General features: G+C 34.1%; 1 protein-coding gene across 5 annotated transcripts in view; it reads right to left on the reverse strand.

Moving 5' to 3' along the window:
* Positions 1 to 14,717, reverse strand: part of csmd3a (CUB and Sushi multiple domains 3a) — a 598,216-nt gene that overhangs the window by 249,033 nt on the left and 334,466 nt on the right. For all 5 annotated transcript variants that reach the window (XM_068214255.2, XM_068214256.2, XM_021467030.3 and 2 more), the window contains 3 exons: positions 6,479 to 6,592; positions 4,010 to 4,105; positions 2,102 to 2,305 (listed from right to left, as the gene is read on the reverse strand). In XM_068214255.2, the coding sequence (XP_068070356.1) occupies positions 2,102 to 2,305; positions 4,010 to 4,105; positions 6,479 to 6,592 (414 nt within the window). The remainder of the gene's footprint in view (positions 1 to 2,101; positions 2,306 to 4,009; positions 4,106 to 6,478; positions 6,593 to 14,717) is intronic.

Here is a 14,717-nt window from a genome sequence, read left to right on the forward strand (position 1 = left end):
TAAACTAATACACTCTGAAATAAAGGTACAGGAACTGTCATCGGGGCAGTGCCTTTTCAAAAGGTACCAATTTGTGCCTTTGAGGTACCACTGTGGATTATTTGGGTTCAAAAATGTATATTTTAATACAGTGACGGTTTCTGCATCTTTATTTCTGAGAGTGTATAATATACTATGAATACACTACCAGTCATATCTTCAGGGTCAAATGTTTTAAACTAAGCTTCTCCTACACACCAAACAACATTTATTTTATGAAAAATACAGAACAAATAGTAAAGTTGTGAAATGTTATTGCATTATTATTATTATTATTATTATTACTTTTATTATTATTATTATTATTATTATTGTTTATTATTATTATTATTAACATTGATATTATTATTATTGTTATTATTATTATTATTATTGACATTATTGACATTATTATTATTAACATTGATATTATTATTATTATTATTATTATTATTATTATTATTATTGACATTATTATTTATATTTATTATTTCTGTTAATGGTAATAGTAATAAAAGCAATAATGACTGGAGTAATAACTTTATTTGAAACTACATACAATAAGAATGCAGTTATTTAAAATGTTAATATAGATTTACCTTTTTTTCTACATTTAATAAATGCCGCCTTGATGAACAGAATAATTTTCTTAAAAGAAAATTGAAAAATTGACCCCAAAACATTGACCTGTAGTGTACATGTCGCACAAACATTATGAACAAGCCAGGGACGTGCCTAAAAATCCTGCTCACTAAGTTTTGGAACGAAGCCTTGATCTCGGCCTGGTCATCTGGTCATAAAACCCTGATTCCCTGCATGCCTGTATAATCCCAGAACTGTACATTCCCGCAATATGGATATTACCTTGACACAGCATTATTTGATAAGCACATTACTCTCAAGTGTAGAGCAAAATCACGCTGCTTTAGAACGATATCATGAAAAGCCATATTGAGCTTATTCTAAAATGCGGAAGTGCGCCTGTTTTCGTGATTGTCTTAGAACTTCCGATTCAGTCGCCTATGGGAGAAAAGACTAGGAATAATAATTGGCAGAAAATGGTCAAACTACTGGCTCTACAAACAAATGTTTGCATAACTATACAGACCAAGTAGAATAATATAATAAGAAAATATCAAATTGCAACATCAAGCAGCGTAACGAGCAGTTTTTAACTTCAAAAAAAGAATGGAAGTGAATGAGACCGAAAAAATTCAAATGGCAGCGCCCACTCGTCGGCAGAAAATAAGGTGAATACAGCTGAAGTCAGAATAATTTACTCTCATGAATATTTTTTCCTTCAATTTCTGTTTGATGGAGAGAAGATTTTTACAGAACATAATAGTTTAAACCATTCATTTCAAAAACGTATTTCTTTTAATCTTCGCCATGATGAATACATAATGTTTACTAGATATTTTTTAAGATACTAGTATTCAGCTTAAAGTGTACTGATGTCATGACCAGCGATCTAAAACACCATAGATTGCACAATTCACGAGCGCCAATGGACTACAAATGCGCCATGCTATGGACTACAAGACTAGGCAATGAGTGTCTCAAAGTGAGTGGTATATATGTGTGTTTAATCAGTACTTGAGCAGCATCAGCTGCGTGTTTGCTATCAGTCAGTATCAGGAACCGGTTGTGTGTGTGTGTTGCATGACTGGATCTTGTAGTCCATAACATGGCGGATTTGTAGTTCGTGTGAAAGTGAGCTGAAAAGGCTTAACTACAGTAGGTTAATTAGGTTAACTAGGCAAGTTAGGGGAATTAGGCAAGTCATTGTATAACAGGGATTTGTTCTGTAGACAATTCAAAAATATAGTGCATAAGAGGGCTAATCATATTGGTTTTAAAACAAATATAAAAATTTCTTTTATTCTAACCAAAATGAAATAAAGAAGACTTTTTTCCAGAAGAAGAAATTTAGGCGGAAAAACTGTGAAAAATTCCTTGCAGTATAAACAACTGTATAAATAAAAAACTAGAATTAAATTAAATAGCTGCTGTCTTCCCCAGCAGCAGGGGGCACTGTTGAGCAGACAGATTTGTATTTGTGTGTGTGTGTGGGTGGACATACCGACACATGCTGGCACAGTGCCGTTCCACTGGGCGAGTGAGTTGGGCACTGCCTCACACCTGATGGCACTGGCACCATGGAGAGTATAACCTGGGTTACACTCGAAAAGCACAACCGTTCCCAATCCAAAGTCATTCCCAATGCGCTTCCCGTAGCGAGGCTCGGGTACAGAGCTGCACTGAGAGGCACTGGTCCTCGGAACAGCTGCACAAACAAAAAATAAAAAAGTAAACTTCAAAACACCATGCAAATTATGGCTGCACAATAAAAAATAAATAAATGCTAGGTTCCACACAATTCCTTTACGTTGTCCCAACATAAAAATGATTAAGTTGACATACTTGTTTTAACAAATTTAAAAGGATTTAACCTAAAACAATTAGGTTGTCCTAAAAAAACTCAAGAATTGTATCATTATAGCTTATTTTAAATATTTACTTTGAAGAAGCAGCTAAAAAAAAGTGTTTTAGTGTAACACACACTACCTGACAAAAGTCCAGGATTTAGGAACAGCAAGTAAAAACTTGACTTCTAGTTGATCATTTTGTATCAGAAGTGGCTGATATAAAGGGCAAATGCCTCTAGATTACGCTTATTTTACCAAAATAATCGTGACTGATTTCTGCAGTATTGCAGTATTTGTGATGATTGGGATGCAGATCAACAGATGATCCATCAGAAAAATCTACCCTCTGCCACTTTTCCAATTGATCTACAAGAAGTCTAAGTATTTTTTGTTGAAAAAAAAAAAATATTACTAAAAAAATATTTACTAGAAATTAGTGATTACAACTATTATGTTTGAAAATATGCTTCTTTCTATTAATCAACACAGGGGGAATATTTGAAGACTATTAAAAATTTTAAAAAAGCGATAATAACTATTCCTTTAACTGTAAGCATGTTGTACATTTTACATATAGGGAATTTTAAACAGCTGCAAAAATGCAAGAATTAAACACTAAAACTACATAACAAACATATACTAGCCTATGAAAAATAAGTAATAGGTATATTCAGCATTGTATTTATCATATGATACAATAACTATATTTATAATGTTACACAAGACCAAATCATTTGCATAAAAAAATATAATCAAAATATACTGTAACTGTTTGCAATATTAATAATAAAAATGTTTATTGAAGAGCAAGTGGCCATATAAAAATTATTTCTAAAGAATTAGACATTAATTAAGTAATTAATGTATTTATTTATTAGCATAAATAATTAATTTAATTAATTATGCTAAACATTTAGCATGACATTACATGAATAAATTGCATGTATCCAAATAATAATAATAAAAACATCTATTGCATATTCTAAGAATAATTGACAATATTCAGAATGGCATTATAGAATGAAATTACATTTTAAAATGAATTAAAAAAACAACAACACATTTATATTGTAAGAATAGGAGATTTGTAACAATATTGCAGTTTTTAATATAGTTTTGATCGAATAAATGCAGTCTTGGTACATACTGCACTATATGACACCAAAACTGAATTAGTTATGCTAAAAATTCAGCACGGCATTACAGGAATAAAGTATATGTATCCAAATAATAATAATAAAAACCTATTCATTGTAAGAATAACTGACAATATTGCAGTTGTAAGGCGTTTTGATCAAATAAATGCAGCCTTGGCACACACTGCATTACATGACGCTAAGGACTGAATTAATTATGCAAAAAAAATAGCATGGAATTACAGGAATAAAATACAAATATAGAGATAAAATAAACATCCATTTTATATTGTAAGAATAACTGACAATATAGCAGTTTTGATCAAATAAATGCAGCCTTGGCACGTACTGCAAAAATTCGTAGCATGAAACATTTTCCAACACAGTCTTAAATGAAGCTTACTACAGATACAGAGAAGTGCATACCTTGGTACACAAAATGAAAGCCTTTAGCTGTGTTGGGTCCTTCTGTTTTGAACCTGATGGTGATTTCATTGGCAGAGCTCAGCGGCAACGGCTCTCCTATGAAATGAGAAATTTGAGGAGGTGAAGAAAAGAAAAACAGTTCTGTTATCTCTGCAGCTGCAACTACGCTATAAATGAGATCATCAATACGACTGCTGAGCACTGCCACATCAACGGGGTTAAAGGAAATGATGGGTCTTCAGTACGCCAACAATAGAGCTCCAAACCTCAGAGACTACCAGCAAAGATTTGTATTTTGCATCCTTTTCTGTTTTAATATAATAGGTTTAAGTATTAATTAGATTCTGTTCAGCATCAGCATAAATTGTTAATTGTTAAAGGGTTAGTTCACACAAAAATGTCAATTTCCTCATCATTTACTCCCCCTAATGTGGTTTTAAACCTTTATAAGTTTCTTTCTTTTGTTGAACACAAAAGAAGATATTTAGTAGAATGCTGGATGTTGGCACACATTAGCTAGGTTTCCATCCAAAGATGTGAATTAAAGTCATGCTCAAAACTGGAATATGGCATCAAAGACATGCGAATAAAGCAGCATTTCCAACCAATAAATCAAAGAAAACAAAATCGTCACTTCATGATTAACTGGCTACAAATATTAATTTTCTTGTCGGCTTAGCCCCTTTATCAATCCGGGGTCGCCACAGCGGAATGAACCGCCAACTTATCTAGCAAGTTTTTACACACTCCCTTCCAGCCGCAACCCATCTCTGGGAAATATCCACACACACATACTACGGACAATTTAGCCTACCCAATTCACCTGTACCGCACCGCATGTCTTTGGACTGTAGGGGAAACCGGAGCACCCGGAGGAAACCCACGCGAAGGCAGGGAGAACATGCAAACTCCACAGAGAAACGACAACTGAGCCGAGGTTCGAACCAGCGACCCAGCGACCTTCTTGCTGTGAGGCGACAGCACTACCTACTGCGCCACTGCCTCACCCGGCTATAAATATCAAAAGTAAAAATGGAATTTACTGTGGTAGGAGAAGCTGCATGAATCTTTCTTTATTTAATAAATTACTTGTGCCTCAGAAGTTTGAAGGTGTGAGACATGAAGCACAGAAGCTTTTGATTCTGGGGGTCAATAATAAAATAATAATAATACTAAAATGGCTCAGGCGTTTTAGAGTGACCATAGTAAAATTTCAGATGTTTTACAATGTGCTCAGCCTGGTTTGTCCATTTACACACATTTTTATCATCACATGATCTCTCATAACAAAACCACATGACCTTTTGTTTAATGCATATACTGGAATTTGTTTGGTGAAGTATTTCCATCCTAGTTTATGCACATTTTTTCTTATTGGATAAAAAGTTTATCCTACTCAGTTATGGCTTTTCCATCAACCATTTTTTATGCGCATATGCAAAACGGACATATAAAAACAGTTGATGGAAACATAGCTAATGACTTCCATTTTGGGAAAAAAAAAATACTATGGAAGTCAGAGGGTGCCAGCTACCAGCATTGTATTGAAATTGAATGTGATATCAACCCAATATATTTATACAGAGATGTATTTAAAAATCAACCCTTTTAAAAATTAAGGTTCACATCAATGATTCTTTGAAGAACCTTAAACATTCCAACCCAGGCTCATTCTGAAAACGTACCCCTATATACATTTCTGGAGACCGCTAAATACTACCCAGGAGGTATTCCCAGGCAAAAAGATGCTTATATTTGCAGCAGCTCCATGCCCACAACTTCACTCATTGGGTTAAATTAGTCTTTACAGTCTCCATGTTTAGTCCATTACTTCCACTGTATCTGTTCAGCTGAGGGAAGAGAACCAACCCTGTGACTTGAGACACAGCGATATTCCAAGATGACTGCACCCTAGGTCTAAAATCTATAGTAAAACATGCCATTTTCTTCTAAATGGTTACATTAATCGAGTTTGTTATATATAGTTACATTAAAGTCGAAACCAATGTACAAAATAATGGTAACTTGACTGACTGCTTCATTTCTTCTTTAAATCTCATTCATATTCACTCTTCAACTAAAGTGTTAGCTTTTTGGCCCCAATTGCTTTCCATAGTGATGTACTTGAGAACAAACTGGTGTGATGTAATAAACGTGAGGCGGGCCAAAACATCTTTTGGCACTGATGGCCTTCCATATCCAGGGGCCTGCAAAATCTGAAATACTTTCACAACAATTTCTCTCAGGTTTAAATGTCAAAACAACAAATCCCCAATTTTCACTGTGGTCTTAGAGTTGTGGACCCCGACTGCATGTCAGAAGCACATTAACAACAACACGGCTATCAACGCAGTGGAAGCAATTTGGGAATGAGCTCTGACTGAGCCAGTCCAACATGCAGTTTAATGTCATCTCTGCAGACGGGCCTTTAGTTGGTCTCACACGGCGGCGGTAAACAAAGCCTTTTACCTGAGTGTGAGCCGTAAGTGGAGGAGAGGAGCGCAGACTCGGTGGACGCCCCGTCAAAGATCTCCACCACATCATTAGAGGTCGTCTGGAAGAACATAAACTGGCCAAAGAGAACTGGAGTGAGAGACAGAGGGGGAGAAAGAGAGTCTTTTTAAGAACAGACACCACATATAAACATATATCGTTGCTTAATAATCATAGCACAATGGGTTTGGTGCACTATAAAAGGACCAGGATACAATATATTTGCAAATGAATTTAATTTAGCATTTCTAGATACTTTAAAAATGTTCCTGCTGATGTTTTTATTATATATAAAGAACGAAATGAAAATCAAGTGAAAATCGAGTAAAATCAACCCTGACCTTGCTTAATGCTTACTTTCAGATAAATGGCAGCAAAATTAGTTATCTTGGCATATGGTAAGAGATGCAGTAAACATGGTTAGATCACTAGTTCTTTGAAGTGTTTGAGACATGCCTTTTTATTAATAATTTGATATGAGTCATGCTTTATTTTTGCAATAAATAAAGAAATAAAATAATTCATGTTACAAATTAAGTAACATTATTTTGATAATGTGAGTGTGTATTGTTCCTGTGTGTGTTGTATCCTCTATTATCTGTCTCTTTCTCTCTCTCCACACGAGCGGAGATCAGGTGCAGCTGTGAGAGGGGCAGCGCCAGCTATAAAAGCACGCTGTTGACGTTGCTCGTCGAGTTCTCTTCCTGTTTCCCCTCGCTGTTGTGTGTGTGTGTGTGTGTGAGCAGACGCTCTGAGTTCTCTGAGTGACAGAGATATCTTTCTGTCTGAAATCTTTTTCCAAAGTCATCTGTTGAGATACTCTGTTAATTACAGTAATAGGATGGTAACTTGCGTTAGCGGTTGCTGATGGTTTAATGCCTTTCCACAACCCTGTTTCAAAGTCATGTGGTGAGATACTCTGTTAAATACGTTACTAGGACGGTATCCTGTGTTAGCTGTGGCTAATATTTACCTACTGCTGAATTATCAAAGGGAAGGCCCTTTTTCTTTGGTCGCGATTTCTCATGGTTTATGGTTAGTTATGGAGGGTAGAACTGTATGTTTTTATTTACGGAACTTTATTTTTGGTTTAGGTAAGAAATTTATTATTAGGTAGTGTACCTTGTTTTGCCCTTTTTGTTCCCTGGTTCTGGTATTGATCTTTTTTGTTTAATACATCTGTTACCCCTTTTGACAAATCAATCAATCAATCAATCAATCAATCAATCAATCTATCTATCTATCTATCTATCTATCTATCTATCTATCTATCTATCTATCTATCTATCTATCTATCTATCTATCTATCTATCTATCTATCTATCTATCTATCTATCTATCTATCTATCTATCTATCTATCTATCTATCTATCTATCTATCTATCTATCTATCATCTATCTGTCTGTCTGTCTGTCTGTCTGTCAGTCCGTCCGTCCGTCCGTCCGTCCGTCCGTCCATCCATCCATCCAAAAAATATCAGTTGAACATATTTAATTTTGAGTTGAACTTAATTAACCAACAAAATAAGGCTTACCCAACAACGAGAACACACTATTTGAAGGTGCTATTCTCCTTTGATGAATACGAATACACATGCACAACTTATATTTTACAGACATCACATTTGTCATTTTTTCACAGCTATACAGTAGTTTGAACCAGCAACACACATGGCGTTTCTCCCTCAGTGCCTTTCGGGTGGACCTCGTCCCGAAACGAGCAGCACATAAAGCTAATAAAACTTCCAGTATATGACGCCTTCAACAATACAGCTCATATTTCTGTCGACCCTTACAGCACTGCTCCCAACACAATCATCACTTATTGAATTTAAGAGTAACCAACTCTTCCCCAAGTCTCAGCACAAAAGCCCCAAACAAGAGCTCCAAACTTCTGCAGGGAAATGCAATAAATTAATACAGCGACTCTAAATAAAGCTATAAAACAGCCGAGGAGTCGATAGTCAAACTATAAAGAGCGTAAGTGAATCTGATTGGCTTCAGGGCCTTGCGAACAGAGTCTGCCTTCAGGCGATCGGCGTACATTAGACAGATGATAAAACACTATAGAAAGCCGGAGCACGAGGTGAGAAAAACAGCGCCATATGTTTTGTCATTTGCTATGAATTATTCACGCTCAAACTTGCTCTTTCTTTCAACTTTCAGGTGTTTGGGAGAAATAGATTTCCTGTAATTGAGCGAGGTATGATAGCTGCACATTTGTTTCATTTGAAAGTGCCATATTTTTCCTCTTTTTTTTTTTCCTTTTGCATCAATTTCAGCAATATATGAGGTTGACATGAGAGGGGAAAATGCTAAGACGGCACAATAATAGTCAACCCACACAAAATACAGTACTTTATTTAATCTGAAAAGAAAAAGGCTGAAATATAATGTTAGAATTTAGTTTATTAAAACCTTTTATGATAAGTGTAAACTTTTAATGTAGTCGTAAAGTGTTTAATTGCTGAATTTTTTTATTGTTTGCTATTTGCTGTTTGTCATTTTGTTTTTCACAGAACAGTATGTTTACCATATTTTAACAATTTAACCAGCTCAAACTACCCCACAAACAATGTTTTATAACTCTTTGAAACTGCCCCTATTAGGCTTCGATCCTAATTGTGTCATTTTCGTGACTGTCACTTTAAATTCAAATAAATTGTGCTCCCAGCCTTCTTTTGAAAAGAGAGCGAAGCTACAATAGTGCTAGATAGTGGGCAGATTTAAAAACAAGATTTGCATCCTATGCTAATGAGACTAGATCATCCCTAATGGGCGGGGCTTTCCCTTTCTGATAACACATACAAAGGGAGAATTATAATCAAAGTGTTTCTGCAGACGTGTGATTATAATTAGTGGCTGGCTATATTTACACACTGTCATCACACAACTGTGTTTAAATTGTATAACAACAATATGCACTTGCAGGTATTTTCCCACTTCCACACATGTTTGCATAGCATGTACTTCCAAACACTGTTTTAGAATAAGAATGATTGAACCAACGCTGCATTAAAAGGTTTTACCTTGTGACATCAGTGTAATTAAAGAGTAAATACTCAGTAACTCTCCACTTAATATAAACTGTAAAATGGTCACAAATTACTGTGTAATATATAAAACCAAAACCTTTGTGCAACTGTTTAACACAGCAAACTTCTGCCAAAAAAGTATAAGTATATATAGAAATATACAAATGTCTTGTGTTTATATGTTGTTTTAAGGTAAATTGTAGAATCACACCAGTAATTCACATTAAAGGGGTAGTTTAACAAAGATTGTGTTATTATTGTCCTGTTTGAACTTACACATACTTTGTGGGTTGTTACATGTGTGTAGTTACACCAGTATTACATAAGTAAATACCATATACCAGTGTGTATGCTGTAGTCACATGCTACTTCCACATCTAGTTACCACAAGTATAAGCAACACTTAATATAAAGTGGGACCATTAGTAGATTATTTTTTCAACACATTTGTAAACTTAATAGTTTTAATATCTAATCTCTAATAACTGATTTATTTTATCTTTGCCATGATGACAGTAAATAATGGACATTTAAAGGCTTAACTATTTTAACTATGGGGGTTGGTTTAGGGTAATTATGGATGGTTTGTTCTGTCGACTATCTGAAAAAAAATTGCTTAAAGAAGTTAATAATTTTGTCCTTAAAATTGATTTTAAAAAATTACAACTTCTTTTATTCTAGCTGAAATAAAACAAATATGACTTTCTCCTGAAGAAAAAATATTATCAGACATGCTGTAAAAATTTCCTTGCTCTGTTAAACATAATTTGGCAAATATTAAAAAAAAACAAATAAAAAAAACAAAGGGGGTGAATAATTCTGACTTCAACTGTATTTTATAATGACTTTATACATCTCCATTTTATGGGATTTCCTGGCCTCTCTTCTTCTATGAAAGTCTGATTTTGCACCCATGTTATTATTCGCCGGGTTAAAAATTCACAAGTTCGTTTAGCCTGCATGTGACATATTTACACAGTGATGGTTTGTAACATGAATATTTATTAGGTGATATTTGACACTGCTAGGTGAACATCTTAGAGCGCCCAGTCATGAAGCTAATACATATTCATGAGATAAATCTTAGGTGTGCATAAAATCCTATCTTCTGGCATTTTAAGCTTGATCAAATTATTTTGCTCATCTTGCTGTGCTTTTATGAGTATTTTAATATACCCTTATTTCCAATAATCTTATCATGGTTATTAAATAATACAAACAACAAAATGACTAAAACTGAAAACATAAATATAAAGAATATAGAATAAATAAAAAAAATAATTAACATAATTATTAACAACTACTAGTGATATGCTAGATAAACTGAGTTGTTTTGTTAATACAAAATATTTATTTTGTACAATCTGTACAAAATTGTATCAATTTCCAACACAATCTCACGGCAATTCGTAACTTTTTCATTTAGTGGCTAATTCGTACAAATTCGTACGATCTAATTCGTACATTTTAGTATGATTTGCATATTCCCCAATGACGGTTGGGTTTAGGGGTGGGGCTAGGTGCCACGCCTCCTTTTTAAAATCGTACATTTTCTTACGACAATGCAAATTCTGTACTCCTGTTAAATCACGTATTGATTTTAAGACTCTGATTTTAACATACAAAGCAGTGCATGGGCTAGCACCTGACTATATCTGTGACCTTGTAACTCTGGCCACTCCCACCTGCAGTCTTGGTTCCTCATCTGCTATCTTGCTGTATCAGCCACGCTGTAAACTGAAGACTATGGGTGGTCATGCTTTTACGTACAGTGTGCCTAAGTTATGGAATGGCCTACCCACCAGCATCAGGAATGCTGTTTCTCTGGATTGTTTTAAGAAACTTCTTAAGACTCCCCTTTTTACCGTTGCTTTTAACTTAGATTGATTATTTTTGTTATTTTATCATCCAATTGTATTGAATTATTAAAATTTTATTGCAGTCTTTTTATTCTTTTTTTATTTTTGACTGTTTTTATTGTTCTGCTTTGTTTGCCTTGTATGCTTGTTAGCGCTTTGGGACTGAGAAAAGTGCATAATAAATAAAATGTATCATTATTTGTATTATTAAAATGTATCAAAACTGTAAATGTCATCATTTTTAAACAAAGTAAGTTTTATAAATAATGGTATATGTAATTATAAACGACTCACTTTGTAAATACTAGATTTAATGGTCAATGCGACAGTTTTAGAGCCTCTCTGGCACAAGATCAAGGTTTTATAGCTCATTATTAATATTAAATAAATTCTCATCAGCTGCCATATCATACCATATGTCATATCATATCATATATATCATATCATATCATGTCATATCAAATATCATATCACATCACATCATATATAATCATATATCACACACTTCATATAACATCAAATTATATTTACTAAATTATATAAACAACAAAATGACTAAAACTGAAAATCATGAATGTATATATTGTGCTGCTGCTAATAATAATAATAATAATAATAATATTAATAATAATAATAATAATAATAATAATAATAATAATAATAATAATAATAATAATAATCAAACAATTAATTAAAAAACTACTACTAGTTATAGTAAAATAGCCAAGGTTGTGGATTATCTGCACCTTACACAACTTCCAAACTGTAAATGACATCGATTTAATATCAAATACTATTATAAATAATTTGTATATGCAATTATAAACAACCCGCTTTGTGAATATTAGATTTAATGTTCAACTTGACAATACTTGACAATAATATCCATACATAATTAGATTTTATATTCACAACACAAGAAGTTTTTTTTAATTAAAATATATAAATATATTAATCATCTTATATTTATATTGATCTGCACTAATCTGCTAAATTAAAATGTTTCAATCTGCTAATATCAACTATAATATCATAATTGATATTAATCGATTGTAATATCAACTGTTCTAAACAGTTTTACATATAATTATGAACAATAACTAAATTAAATTTGAAATCTTTTGACATTTTACAGTATCTCATTGGCCCAAACTCAATGTTCCATAACTCAATATTAAATATCTTCTGATCAGCTGCCATGTTTCATGTTGACTGAGACAAACTACTGCTACATTGTGCTTTCACTAATTACACTCATATATCAGCTTCAATCAGCTCCTTTTGTAACCATCTCTATTATCAGCAGTCAATAACAAACCCTGTATGAGAGTGTGTGACTCCTGGAATTATTATTTCAGTGGATGAGATGCCAGAATCTCTTTCAGACACGTGGTTCGGAGAGCTTACCAAATCTTATTATAATGCAGGTACAGGATATTAGTCAACAAATCAATATAATGCATTCATTGCACGATTAATTCTGACAGGTTGCTGACTAATTGGCTCTTCTGTTATTTCTTAAACAAGAACAGTGTGGTTTGATCTTCACACAATGTCAGATATATCTAAGATTATTTTGCATGTGTGCTGTATTGAAAGTGGGATATTTCTCTTCCCTGATGACTTCTGAAATCAACTGAATTCAGATTGTTAGGTATGCTCTACTATAATGCTCTACTATTGTCATTTATACTGTCAAAATTTAGCATAATGCTAGGATAGCATAGTTTAACTCATTGCTGACACAATTTAGAACACTGCTAGCAGGTTTTGACATGAATTATCACTGCTAGCATAACTAAATTGATATGTTTAAACATGAGCTAGCATGTTTGTATCATGGTCTACCTAAATTCTAACATGTAGCCTACCTAGCATGCACAAACATAACATTTTCTACATGTACTGCATATAGCATGCACATCGCTAGCATCATTTAGCACACTGCTAGCATGTTTGTAAAATAATTTAACAGTTATTATATTTTGGCACATTTATTGCCAACATGTATTTTTGTTTTTAAAATGATTTACCACACAGCTAACATGAGTAATATATCTTTAACATGCTTTAGCACAATGTTAACATGTTTCTAGTATGATCTACCTCACTTCTAACATAGTTTACTACACTACTCGTATGTGTTAAGATATTGATATTGATTTAGCAAAATACTGTCTTGTTGCCAACATGAATAAATACACTGCTAGCACATTTTAGCATATTGCTAACATGTCTGCAGCATGATTTAACACTATAAATATTTTAGTACACTGTATAGCATGATTTAACGTACTGCTAACATGTTGTAATACATTTTAACTGGTCTAATCTAGTTGGTAGATGTCTCAAAATGAGACCTGCATTGTAGATATATGCTAAGTAAATGTAACCCCACCGGTCCTACACCACCCAACCTGCTCCGAGCTGGGATCGAACCAGCAACCTTCCGCATGGGAGTCGGACCATGGCCTCTAGCGTCTGTCACTAGAGCAACTTTAGAAGTCAGAGGAGTGAGGTTTACCTGCACAGCACACACTAGCTGGCCTCCGTTACACTCACCCCCCAAAACCTCACTCCCATCCGGGTCACGGCACCAATGTAACCCCACCAGTCCTACACCACCCGAACTGCTCCGAGCTGGTTTCGAACCGACGACCTTCTGCATGGGAGTCGGGTGCTCTACCAAAGAGGCTAAAGACCATGGCCTCCAACGTCCGCCGCTAGACACAGCAAATGCCGCCAGACACAGCAATTGCTGGTAAGGCATGTTTTGATGCTGGTTTACGCTGGTTCTTGCTGGTCATATTCAAAGGATCAAAAGGAACTTGCAAGTGACCAGCATGAACAAGAAAACCAGTGCCAAAACATACCTTACTAGCATATGCTGTTTTTTTTACAGCAGTGAACACACTGTTAGCATGTATTAGCACAATGCTAGCAGGTTTGTAGCATAATTTAACATACTGTTAGCATTTTTAAACACATTGCTTGTATGGACGTCACAAAATGGGACATGTAGATATATACAAATGCTAAATAAATTTGAGTAATGGCTGATCCATGTTGTCAGTGTGTGTTGTAGATTTTTTTTTATTACAGCTAGCATGTTTCAAACATGCTTTTATACATTGCTAACATGTTTAAGAAATGACTTAACACAATGATAGCATGTTTTAACACACTGTTAACATGTTTTTAAAATAAATATATGCCTAGTCTGACAAATAAAACACATGCTTGTAAGGTATGTTTTGATTATGTTAATTGCTGGTCATATTATAAGCAAAGTACCATAATGAACTAGCAAGTGACCAGCAT

Source organism: Danio rerio, chromosome 16 (genome assembly GCF_049306965.1).
Source record: "Danio rerio strain Tuebingen ecotype United States chromosome 16, GRCz12tu, whole genome shotgun sequence".
NCBI classification, from domain to species: Eukaryota; Metazoa; Chordata; class Actinopteri; order Cypriniformes; family Danionidae; genus Danio; species Danio rerio.